At 30.4% G+C, this 13,354-nt stretch overlaps 1 protein-coding gene across 1 annotated transcript; it reads right to left on the reverse strand.

The window, feature by feature from the left end:
- Nucleotides 1-5,394: 5,394 nt before the first annotated feature.
- On the reverse strand, nucleotides 5,395-8,987 carry LOC107436523 (cleavage and polyadenylation specificity factor 73). Its single transcript, XM_016048282.4, has one exon. It carries the CDS (start codon nucleotides 8,744-8,746, stop codon nucleotides 6,644-6,646), a length of 2,103 nt encoding a protein of 700 aa, XP_015903768.1. The 5' UTR covers nucleotides 8,747-8,987; the 3' UTR covers nucleotides 5,395-6,643.
- Between the last annotated feature and the right edge of the window lie 4,367 nt (nucleotides 8,988-13,354).

Below are 13,354 nucleotides of genomic sequence, written 5' to 3' on the forward strand. Positions count from 1 at the left end.
AAAAAAAGACAACGCCAGTTAAATTTTCAAAAACGTGTTTTATACAACATTCTTCTTTAAAAAAAATAGCAATAAAAATAAATTTATTATTTATGGATAAAATAGTATTTAAATTATTACAAAAAATAGATAAAATAAAGATAAGTATAAAACAAATAATTAAAGATAAGTATTTCTTAACTCCATTCTACGATACACTTGTAAGTGAAACACATTTAAAACAACAAAATTGTGTGCAAAATTTACTGTAATTTTAAAAAATAGATAAATTCACGAGCAAAATGCTCTTAGAATGAAAGTTATCTTTCAATATTCATAAAAAAGGAAAGAATCTTAAACGTGAAAAAGTGGTCAAGAAAAATTATGATAAGGAAATACAATGTCTTTTGACGGTAAAAACAATCAAAAATGCATTTATCATCAACATTTTAAACTTGCTCATTACTAATTTTACACATAAAAAGAATGTTCTTTTTTTTCTTGTATATATATTTCAAGTCGCCCCTGCATTTGCAAAAAATTATAAAAAGTAAACGAAAGAACCAGTTTGTTCCAATGAAGTAGTAAAAAATTATGCATTTGGATTTTAGAGCTTTCATTCACCAATAAAATAAATTTATGTTCCAAAAAGAGATTTTAAAAAATATTAATAAAAATAATGTGTTTGAAGTTTTTGACAATTAAGATGGACCAAAATACGTTCTCTTAAACACAGAATTCAAAAACAACGTATTCATATTACACCGTAAAATTTAAAATCGTATGAATTATTCAAGTAGGTTGTAAACCCAATTTTTATTACTTTTTAATTATAATAATATTACTTTTTATCATAGCAATAATGATTAAATTTTTTAAAAAAAAATGTATTTCTTGTCATAAAATCAAATCAGAATTTCAGAGACTTCTTACAAGATTAACAAAAAAAAAAGACAGTCTAAAAAAAATACCATGAAAAAAAGTTTGACTGTTATCGTAATAATTGAAAATTAACGTAAACAACCAGTTGACTAATTTAAATTTTTTCACTAAATCAAATTAGAGGAAATTATCTAATATTTCATCTCTTGAGCTTACAAGAGAATATTCAAGAAATCTTATGAATCAATCCACTGTTGAAGAGCAATTTATCACTTTCTTCTTTGTTGTTAGACAATAAGTAGAATTTATTTGTTTAATTTTTTTGTTATTATTATTGTCGATACCAAATTTTGCGTATGGTATCTAAGCGACGGATTTGTTTGAAAAGAAATGTCTCCATAAAAAAATATTACGCTATAAATTTATTATACTATAAAGCGTGCATTCAAGAGATGAATATGAACCCATTCTTTATTTCGATAAGATGAACAATGAATAAAATTTTACAAAAAATAATAAATAAAGCGAAATTTATATATTAATGCGTCTATAGATTTAGAAGGAAAAAAAATTAAGAGCTTTAAATGACTAGTTCTCAAAAGTTTTTATACTTGTAAGCAGGGCAACTGTACTTTTGTTCGACGTACATAAAATGTTTCTTTGTCAAAATAGAATTTACTTAAAATTTAGAGATAAAAAATCCTCTTGATAACCATGGGCGTCGCGGGGGTTCAATTTTTGAGAGGCGCGAAATTAAAATACATTTCACAAAAGCTCTCTAAATTTCACACATGAGAAAAAAGAAATTCTTATGTCTACTAAATAGTAGTAGAAAAATCGATTATTTATATCATTTTCTCGTTTTTAACTTTGATGAATTTAAATCGATGAGGGAATTCTGAAATCTAGTCTTGCAGTCAGAAAATCTCAGAAATGCTAGTCTTTTAATTTAGGAATTTTCTCCTTATTTGAGTTAAATATTGAAGAGGACTTTAAGCGATTTCTAGCAATCGAGGGGGACACTCCAAGTGACTATAATTGTTTATAAGATAAACAGTAAATTTTAACTGCACAAGTGTAATTTCACAATCATGACATTTTCGCTAATTATTAACTTACTTAAGAAATTCAGCAATGATTTCTTTCGTTCTATTCAAGTTATTTAAAAACACGATCTTTTCAGATTTCTAGAACAATTCCGTGGAATATAGAAAGTCTCCCTTTTTAGGGAGGCGTAGTTGTGTCCAGTGGAGCAGTCAGGATAGGGTTTTCAGGGTTACCCCCCCCCCTTCTAGAAACCGCAAAAGTATTTTACTTTATTATTAATTCGATTATCTGAATTTCATACAAAGAAAATTTGACCTTATAACTAATTGTTTTTTTTTAGAGAACAAAAACAGAACATATTATCAAAACAGTTCGACAGGCATTTTTTTAAAAATCCTTTTCATATCTCTTTCAAAGCGGGAAACAAACTATTTCGAAAATACCTATGTAGAGAAAGGAGGATGGTTTCTTTTGATGTAATTGAACAGGCATAGGTTCAACTATTATTAAAATAAAATGATAAAAAATAATTATAAATTATTTTTTAATTCGAATTATCTTTGGATAAGCGAATTTTATGATTGGGTGCAAATTTTTTCAATTCGCTTGCAAATTAAGCAAAAAGTAATATTACCCTCAGGGGTCCAATCTTTGAACCGTTCTTCTGACCAAACTATTAGTACCATATTTCTCAGATTGTGGCTACCCAATATATTTTGAGGGTAAGGAATTCGAATCCCTCCAAAGACAAAAGGTATATTTGTTCAGAAAAAATAAGTTTTTGTAGCTGATTTCGTAACTTCGAATGAATAGCACAGATTAATTTGCATATTTGAGGGTACCCCTTTGAACCATTGAGTCCTAGTACATGAAAATCCGATCATTATATCAAAAGTTATTCAGAGTATTTTTCTTCTTCTTCGAACTGTATTTTCATAACGAGATAACATTTTCTGAATCATCTTGTCGAAAGACGTAGGAAAATGGACACAAAGACTATATATATTTCTATAAAAATACATAACTTTTAGGAGCTGCCAAATATTCATACACCATTTTTTTTTAATCAGTATGGCCCTACTAATGCTTGTCAATGTAAGCATGAAGTTACAACAAAAAATATTCTTATTGATGTTTGAAATAAATACATTATAGGTAGGAATAAAATATACTTTTATTAATAAAGGCAATTTATGGTTTAAATAAATAAAATCGAACCATATAATACCTTCATTCTTATTATTTTTCAAAATATAAATTACAAAGATATGATTTTAAAAAGGGTTAGGAAAAAATAACATGGCTTATTTAGATTTTTCATGATTACCATTTAAGTCGTATGTGAAGCAGCAGGACATAAAATGTTTTTCTGTCACCAGAAGATTCTCAACCACGCAAGAAGTATAAAATGCGACATGATATAAATAATAAAAATGTAAAATAACTGGCAACTAAACAAGCACAACAGTTTTTAATTTTTTTACAATCTGGTCAATCAACAATTAAAATAACAAAGATGTTTTCTTCTTTTTCTCTTGTGACCACATAGCTATTTTAAAATAATAATGAATAAGAAAAGAAATTCATAAAAAAATTATATCAGGAAATTTTTTTTTTTACAATTTGTATAATATTTACTAATTTTACCACGTTTATATCAACTTGCCTTCGTGTATGTCTGTTCAAGTGGAATTTTGTAATCGATTTTAAACTAACTTCCCGACTAGCTACAGACTTCAAATTTGGCACATAGTTCAGAATTGGATGACAATGCATGAAAATGAAGAGAAAAAAGTCATACAAAGTAAAATAAAATTAAAGAAAAATTAATATTTTCACGATTGTCTTTTGTTGTCGATTCGATTATTTTAAATTAGTGTCACATCTCAGTTGAAAAGTTTTGTGTACAGTGAGTGAAAAAATTGAGAATTTGGGAGTACATAAAAAAATAATAATAAAAATAATATTTTTAAAAACCACGTTTTTGTAGTGGAGAATAATAATTAAAAAACAAAAATTTGAAAAAGGAAAAACGTGGGGCGCATGAAATACATAACAGTACATATACACATTTTCTTACTCATACACATGCACAACCACATACACATTCAGATACAATTACAGATATACATACACATATTCTCATGAACACACATACTGCTACTGTTATGTATTTCATGCGCCCCACGTTTTTCAAATTTTTGTTTTTTAATTATTATTCTCCACTACAAAAACGTGGTTTTAAAAAATATTAATTTTATTACGATTTTTATTATCATTCATTATCTTTGGGGTTCACATGAGCAATGAAAATTTAGTGGTCCAAAAACATAAAATGGTAGACAAACTTGAGAAACTACTAAGTAAAACATTACAATTACATAGATCATGTTATGGTACCCATAAAAAATTATTCATGGTGATCTATTATACCCTGAATCTAATTAAGTTCATTACCTTATAATGATTAAAGATTAGTATTTACTAAAATTGAGTGGAAAAAAAATCTAAAATAATGTTACTCGATTCAATGTAGAAATTAAAATGCTGAAACCAAATAAAGAAAAACATAGAAAGTAAGAACAAATAAAGTATTATATTAATAATTAATTATTTAAAAATTACAAAATTTTAAATAAGTCAATTTTAGAAGAGCAAAAATATTGTTTTGTTGATGAACAATTATATTGTCAGGTACATGAATGCAAAGCACAGCACAAAATGTTTATTGCAAATTTCAACATTTATATTTAAAAATTTTTGTACTAGATACTTTCAGCTATTTCATTTGAATATCACACATTTGAATTCCATACCATGCCTAAAACAATAGAATTAGTTCAACAAAGTTTTTTTAAATGTATAGAATTGGATGCAAAAAAAAAAAAAAATTTCTTTACTATTTTGTAAATTTTAAACATTTTCACTTATGATTTCAGTGACATTTGGTAACAACTGTCGCCATATTGGCGTGAACCCTAATTATGTTGCAATAATGTTCACAGAAAAAACTGTCATAATAGACAAACGACTTTTCTTATAATTAAAAAAATAGGAATAGTTTTACTACAATGAATAATCACATAGAAATGATCATTTATTGTGAGGGATGAATGTACATTTTACTTGTTGTAAATCATTGCTCTGGTTTTGCTAAGAAATTTGAAATCTATAATTTTTATTGTTTCTTTTGTCTTTTCGGAATTGCAAGTGCAATTTTTAGCATGGCTTTCCCTTTCAGTAAAAAAAATGTATTTTGTTATCAGTGCAAGAAAAATACAATATCATATTGTCTATGAAATCGGAAGCAAATTCTATAAGACTTATATTTTTATGAGAGTTAAAAATAATTGATGTCATACTATAATTTCCAAAGTAATTGCTGATAATATTAAAAACTAATCATGCGTTTTTAGTGAAGGTAAAGGTATTTAGATTAAACTAATAAGAATATGATATATAGGCACAAAAGAAACACCCTCAAAATAGTTGTAATGTATGTTTTTATTGTGTATATAAATCAGACAAATGAACACCAACTTTTCAGGATTATTCTGAATAAAAAAGTAACAAAAAAAAAGTTTATGCATTTTAATATAAACCAAAAATAATACACTTTAAGTAATAATGAACATTAAATAATAAAAAACACAGTTTAAGTTTCATTCATTTATACTGTAGCTGTAGTATAAAACAGAACTACGAAAAATATACCATATTTAATATAAACTATAGATCATTTGGGGCTATTCACCTATTAGTTTATATTCATGCCAACTGCAATTGTTTAGAAGTTACTGCCAGGCTCTTGAGCCAGCGCTAGCAATAAAAACATATATGCTGATACCTTTTCTATATGCTGGTACATATAGTCATTTTTCTCTTCAAGTTTACCCTTTTTCAGTTTTTTTTTTATTTTAATTTTTATACACTGCCATATAGTGGTCACCAAAACTTCACGAGAAATTAGGTAGCGATATCATAATCTCTGTAATTGTTAAATTCTATCTATCATCACTTTAAATTGTAGCACAAGATTAAATAAATGGGATAAATTATTTACATCTCTGCGAATACCTTCTTTTCTTCCATAAAACTTGATAGGATAATCTTTTGGAGATTAAAAAAAAAGTCACTTTTCTCAAATCTTGTTTTAGCAACCACTCTCAAATTGTGTTTTTTAAAATTATAGATAATTTATATTGCCTTCTTTTAGACTTAACAAAACACAACAATGAAAGTTATTTTCTTGGTAATTTTGATATGAAAGGCCTTAGTATAAGGTTTGGTTAAGAGGTGAATTATCAGCTTATCTGTAAGCAATAAAATAAAAAAGCTGTTTTTGTTATCAGCAAACCTTTTTAATTTTATAGCAACATTATAGTTAATTATGCAGTAGTAACTCTTATTTTATTATGCTATCATTTCATTAAATTGATATTTTACATAATTTAATTATTGTTATTCTTATTTTACAAACCGGGCAACAAAATTTGTCTGCTATTTATAATTTTTGAATTATTTTATCTCTATTAGGCAAAGCACCCAACTTTCTTATAATGTTCTTAATTTGAAAATTTTTTTAAAGCTTTGTTAGCAATTATGAAAACCTCGGTTTACCTTATTGGGAACTAAAGCAAGAATCATCAAAAAACAACAATGATCAATAAGTACCAAATATATGAAATTATAACTATCACTTGCGATGCAAAAGATTAAAACCAAATATTTTAACCTATTCTATGTCAGGTGGCATATCTATTATTAGTCGCTGAGGAAGCAAACAATTATGTAGTTTAGTAACAGCTGTAGAAACCATTTGTTGCAAAGTCTCATCCTCTTCACATTTTACCTCTAAAGTTCGAACATTAACCACAGCACATTTATCATTGACAATAACAGACAACTTATCACTGCGAACAATCTTACTCACAGACTCCTCACCAAACATTTCGGCTAACATCTCCATCAGACATTCCGTAAAATGCATTTTATCAACTTTGATATTTGTAGGAAGAGTCTTAGCCGTTAAGTCTGATTTTTCAGCTTTCAAAATAATAGCAACAACAGCATCTGCATACATATCATTGACTGGACTAGCATTCCATTCCAACACAACAACCTTGGCTTCCTGGAAAATCGTTATAGCATCAAACACCAAAAGTATCAGCTTTCCGCCAAACTTTTTAAAATCTGGAATAAGTTTTGCATCACCAGTTAACTGTTGCAAATAATAATGAAGTACTTGTAGTGTGCCAGTGTAAGGTACACTTAATCTCTGACTAACTGTACTTATAACCATATCTGTATACTTCAACAGATCAGATGGAGCTAAGAGGTGGTAACTAAAATTCCTTTTCACCAATACACCAGATATTTTACTACCTGCTTCGGGAACTGTCATTGCTAAAGATCCCATCACTTTAGCAGTTTTTTCACCCCTAAAGTACAATTCCACTCCTTGGGCATTTCTAGGATTATACACTTCTATATGGGCATCAGGATCATCCTCGTATTCGCGAATGATTGCAGCTTTTAACCTAGCCATTTCATTTTGTTCTCCATGAACAAGCACAATGTGAGGTGGCTTAAGAATACGAATGAATTCACTAGTTTGCTGATAATCTGTATGAGCTGAAAAGGAAATATAATCAACAGACATTTTTAAAGGCAGCTTTTGACCCGACATTGTAGTGATTTCTTCCGGTTCTGATAATATATGTTTTGCAAGCGTTCCCTCAACACAATAACCGGCAATGATGGTGCCATTTTTCGGATCTGTACACCAACTTTCAAATAGTTCTCGAGACAAACCGCTTTGCATCATACCTGGGCTAGCCATGACAACGCAAGGCCCAATGTCGTCAAAGTGATCTATGCTTTTTAAGTTTGATATATGTTTGAAGACAAAAGGGTTGTTTATTGCAATTTGTCTCTTAATTTTATCATTCATGGCATTGATGTAAGTTTGATATACAGCCATGCACTTCTTTGCTAATGAAGATGCATAATATATTGGAATATCGTGTAATTCAGGATGATTTGACCAATATTCATCTAATATTAACAATAATTCTTGCGCTCTTCCTAGAGCAAAAACAGGAATCAAACAACGTCCCCCACGATTCACAATATCATGAACAAGTCCAGTGAATCTGGCTTCTCTTTCATCACGCTTTTCGTGAATATGAACTCCATATGTAGATTCAATAATTAGAACGTCAGGTTGAACAGATGGTATTTCGGCAGCCATCAAGTGACGATCTTCTTGTCGTGAAAAATCACCAGTGTAAAGCACCTTCACACCTGCGATTTCAATCATGAACATAGCAGCACCTAAAACGTGGCCGGCATTATAACACCAAAATCTTACACCATTCACCTCTTTTTCTTCGTGAAAATTGATAGTTTCAATTTTTTCCATACTCGCTTCGAGATCAGATTCGGTGTATAACATCTGCTCTGTACCAATATTGCTGACTTTAATATAATCGGCTAAAAGGTACCGGTATATAGCTTTGGTAGCATGTGTCATGAAACATCGTCCTTTGAAAGCAGTCTTGAGTAAAAACCACGGTAATGCACCAGAATGATCTAAATGAAAATGACTAATGAGCAATAAGTCAACTTCATCAGCATCAATGTTGTCCACAAAGGGTAAAGCATCGATGCCGGATAAGCCGGGGTGAATTCCGCAATCTAACATTATTTTTTTCCCCTTGAAATCTAAAATAATACATGATCTACCCACTTCTTGTCCAGCACCCAAAGGTTTAATGACCAATAAATCTGTCTCCTCAGGCGGTACCATAGACTCTGATTTAGCTTTTGTAGCCATAATAAAAATTATACTTAAAAGACGCTTTTGACACTCTTTTTGCAATTTTTTGTTTACAAATTTGCATCGTAACGTTGCCAAACCGAAAAATAATTAATATGTCGTTAAGACTTTTGAAGTTTGCAATGTAGCTCAAAATAGTTTTACTTTTTGTTTTCATTTTAGGGAAAGGATCCCTTTCTCAATTCTTAATTATAATAATATGTATTCTTTGAATTACGAAATAGCGCTTTTTCCCTTCTGAACAACTAACATCCGTTGATACAGAAAAGCAATTCTCACTTCATGCGGTTCATGCACTTATGAGAACCTGATTGGCAAGCCCGATTGATGAAATTTTATCCTGAAAACCACCAATCCAGCTTTTCATTTCACCAAGAAGTATATGTATGGAGAATTCTCCCGGAGTCAAGAGTCAGTCTTACTAAATGCGGTTTACGCATTTCCAATCACCGGAAGACGAAAAAAGAACCCGATTGATGAGTATTTCTCGAGTGAATATAGTTCACCAATCAAATTCGCTTAGGCGAAGTCTTCACATACAGCGTGAACGTTCCCGACATCATTAAAATCCTAATTATATTTGTTTGTATGTTCAAAAGAAAACAATTGAAACTGCAACATCTTTTTAACCAACATGATTAAATGAGTGTAATTAGTTTGATTTTTCCGTAAATAAGACAATGAAATTTCATGGTTTCACAAAGTGTTCTTCCCTGACACGAATGTTGTCCCCGCAAGTGCGTATATTTGGTCCTTCCCACTGCATGCCTGCGCGTAGGAAAAAAATTAAGAGGGTATTGAATTGAAAAAGAATTCCAGTTCTGACTGCATGCCAATCAATTTATGCGAATAAGATCCTTGATTTCCAGAATATTGCTCGTAGCGGAGCGTTCTCACTGCATGCGATTTACTTATGCACTCGAATGTAAATGCGATTCGATGATGCGCAAGCACTTCGTCTTACATGTAGTTTCTAAACATTCGCACGAGTATCTAGGACAACGGGAGACAATCGCACGAAGGGCTTTCAATTTACGCTTGTGCGAGCTCTTCTTACGTGTAATTTCTAAAAATTCTCACTCACATAGTAGGTAGGCATTTCATTTACGTTGCACTAGAGTTGCACAATGGAGTATTGGAGACGGTCTGGGAAACATCCCTTCGGAGGATCCAAAGAAATGTGCACATGCATGGAGGGAAATCAGATACAGGAAGAAACATATCAAAAGAACTTATTGAAGCCGTTGTGGCTCAGGGGATAGAGCGTTCGCCTTCGAATGAGGTGAACCGGGTTCGAATCCCAACGATGGCTGGTTGATGCGAATTCTGCTCATTGTTCTATTTTTCCTATCCATTCATCGTTTTCGTCACTATTCATCCACATTTATCTGTAAATAGTACTTTTTATAGATAAAAAAATGAACTATGAACTGTTAGTCTTATTTTCACGTGTTTGATTTCATTTGATTCAGCGTAAAAAAAAAGTATAGAAAGCAATGCTTCATTTGTCTACAGAATGTGAGATACGTAAGTATATACAAGTCAAGCATTATACCTTTTGAATATATAACCCTTTTAACTTTTGAAATATTAATCCTATTTTCTCGAACTTGGTCTCATTCGTTTCACGTAAAAAATACCGAGAAAACAACAGAACCCCCTCTCAAGAAAACCCTAATAAGAGCAAAGTCGTGCAACTACATATTTACCACTTACTAAGATGAAAATGCTTTTTAACAGTTAGCCACTTGGTTTGTCACTTTTTTTTCATATCCAGGTTTTGACGATTTTTGAGCTGCATAAGACACATAAATCATATGTTTAGCAAATCGTTCTTGCGATGAATCATCAACATTTTGACTATTTCCGGGCTGAAAATTCAATTCTGCTTAAGAAAGGGCTATCCACCTCTAATGTTAAGTTTATCGGTATTTTGATTTTCATAAAAATATCTGTGGTCGTCAGATAATTCATATCAAGCTAAAATTTATTCGACAAGTAACCAATATATTAAATGACACTACATCAGTAGTAAGATTTACAAAAAGATGCAGTAACGATTAATTAATTATACTTACGTAGTTTAATCGTATATTTCATCGGATACTATCTTTGAGATTCATCTTCTCCGCTTTATCTTCCTCCCGCAGTGGACTGATCGTTAAGACACGATTCCCAACAGATCAATGAAGTCAAGCATCACTGGCTGCGGTCAGTGTGCTGGTGGGTGAACACTTGGTTCAGTCTGCGTAGAGACCGAGGGTGTGCGGTATGCCTCCTCGTTAAACTGTTCTACACCGTAAAGTGCTCGACTTCGTGTGCTCATCGGGCTACCGAAGCGGGGTGCCATCCCCTCTGCAGAGGATCAAAATTGTGATGGCATGTCTTCGGATCATCCTCAGGGATGCTTCCCAGACCGTCGCCTATAGCCTATTGTGCAGCTCTAGTTCGACGTAAATGAACTACAACTACAAATCAGCTTTATCTTCTTAGCTAGTATCTCGAATCACAAAATTGTTTTTCAAAACCTGCAAATCGGAACTACTTTTCGCCAAATTTACCAACAATTTACTGAACAATTAAACCTTAGATTGTGTTGTGAGCCAGTTTTAGATGCCTGCTAGAAGGTTTTATAAAATTAAATGGCATTGCTTGTATATAGGAGCTCAAAGTAAAATATCTTAAAATTCAAATTGTTCATTGGATATCCAGTAATCAATCATTTGAGCCAAGTGATTTATTAAGAAATAATAGCTCCTCAGACTATAGGCCTGTTTAGACGATCCAATTTCTTGGACAGAGATTGATTGATATTGATGGAAACTTGTTTTGCTTTGAGCTTTGATCGTGTAAACAAACATCCAAGAACTTGGTCCAANTCGGAACTTTATAAAATTAAATGGCATTGCTTGTATATAGGAGCTCAAAGTAAAATATCTTGAAATTCAAATTGTTCATTGGGTATCCAGTAATCAATCATTTGAGCCAAGTGATTTATTAAGAAATAATAGCTCCTCAGACTATGATGCAATCGGTAATTAATTTTTATACACAAAATTCTTAAAAATAATTTTTTTTAATGTTTGTGTCGTAAATATTTCAACTGCACTATTTCAACTCAACAAAATCTTTATAAAATTTTGTTGAGAGTATTTGAAATTTTTTTAGTTTAATATATTATTTTATGATCCAGAAAGGAGAATTTGAAATTGAGTCATTCTCATTCAAATTTTTTTAGTATATCACGAAATTTAGTATAAGTCAAGATCTTTCTGATTAAATTATGAGGAATCTGGTCTATCAAATTATAAGGAAAAAAATGTTTTCTTCTTTCAACAATACGCATCGATAGCATGAAATTATTATCTTAAATGTTCATATTTTGCTGAACTTTTAATCAATAATAATAAAATATTCATTTTTAATTTAAAAATAATTCATTACTTCCTTTAAAAAAAATTTCAATGTTCTAAAAGTTAAATTTTTTTATTTAATTTTCTCATTGGTGTTAAGCAATCGAGGTTTTTTTTTTTTTTGNTTTTGCTGAACTTTTAATCAATAATAATAAAATATTCATTTTTAATTTAAAAATAATTCATTACTTCCTTTAAAAAAAATTTCAATGTTCTAAAAGTTTAAATTTTTTATTTAATTTTCTCATTGGTGTTAAGCAATCGAGGTTTTTTTTTTTTTTGAGGCTATCGAAGTTTAATTCCTTATTACTTGTAATTTTAAATCGAACCTAGAAGACAAAGGTACGTCTAGATCAAGCAATGGGACAGCTACGTCTTCTTGCAGTATTTTTCTTCAATGAAATGTTCTTCTATCTGCATTAAATTAAGAGGAAAAGCACAAAAACCATCCTCGGTTACCCTGAATGCAACGAGACACTAACACTAACCCACAAATCAGTCTCAATTCACTAAGTCATATCGTCTCTTTTCAAATTGTAATGAAAAATAATGAAATTGATTTTAATTTTTAAAAGAAACGCTTATTACATTTTCATAATCACCGGCTGTTCTGCAAATTATAGCCCTCAATCACAGCCACCAAAGCATGTTTGATTGCCAGAGGAACAGAGAGGAGTTGAAAAGGCGATTATTATAAGGCTTCAAGCTTCATCCAGATATTAAATAGGTTTTGATGTTTTTAATTCGCTTTCCTCAGCAATGATTTTTTACGTTTCAACACCTTATTATTATTTTTTTCTAGTTTAAGTATATTTTAATGACCTTTAATGTATATATGTTACCGGCATTGTATAGAATGCCTAAAATTGGAAGACAAAGTATAAAATGATTTAAATTTCACACATTTTCTAGCCATTTTATAGAATGCCAAAAGTATAAAATACATCTCCGATTCGTCAAAATGTCATTCAAAAATGACAAATTCAAAACGTCATCCGATTTGATATTAATTTCTTCGTGGATATATTTATATTTATTTAATATTTTAATACTTACTGACGATAGATTACATATATTCGATTTTTTAATACTTACTGACGATAGATTAGAAGAAACATCAGTGTTTGGAGTATCGGGCAAATATATACCGGGCAATGGCACTTGACCTTAAAAAACATCAGTGTAGGGTATA

Source organism: Parasteatoda tepidariorum, chromosome 4, assembly GCF_043381705.1.
Source record: "Parasteatoda tepidariorum isolate YZ-2023 chromosome 4, CAS_Ptep_4.0, whole genome shotgun sequence".
Taxonomy (NCBI): domain Eukaryota; kingdom Metazoa; phylum Arthropoda; class Arachnida; order Araneae; family Theridiidae; genus Parasteatoda; species Parasteatoda tepidariorum.

What these genes read in the sequence shown, in the direction of transcription:
- LOC107436523 (XM_016048282.4), bottom strand. Translation starts at nt 8,746, where the DNA reads ATGGCTACAAAAGCTAAATCAGAGTCTATGGTACCGCCTGAGGAGACA.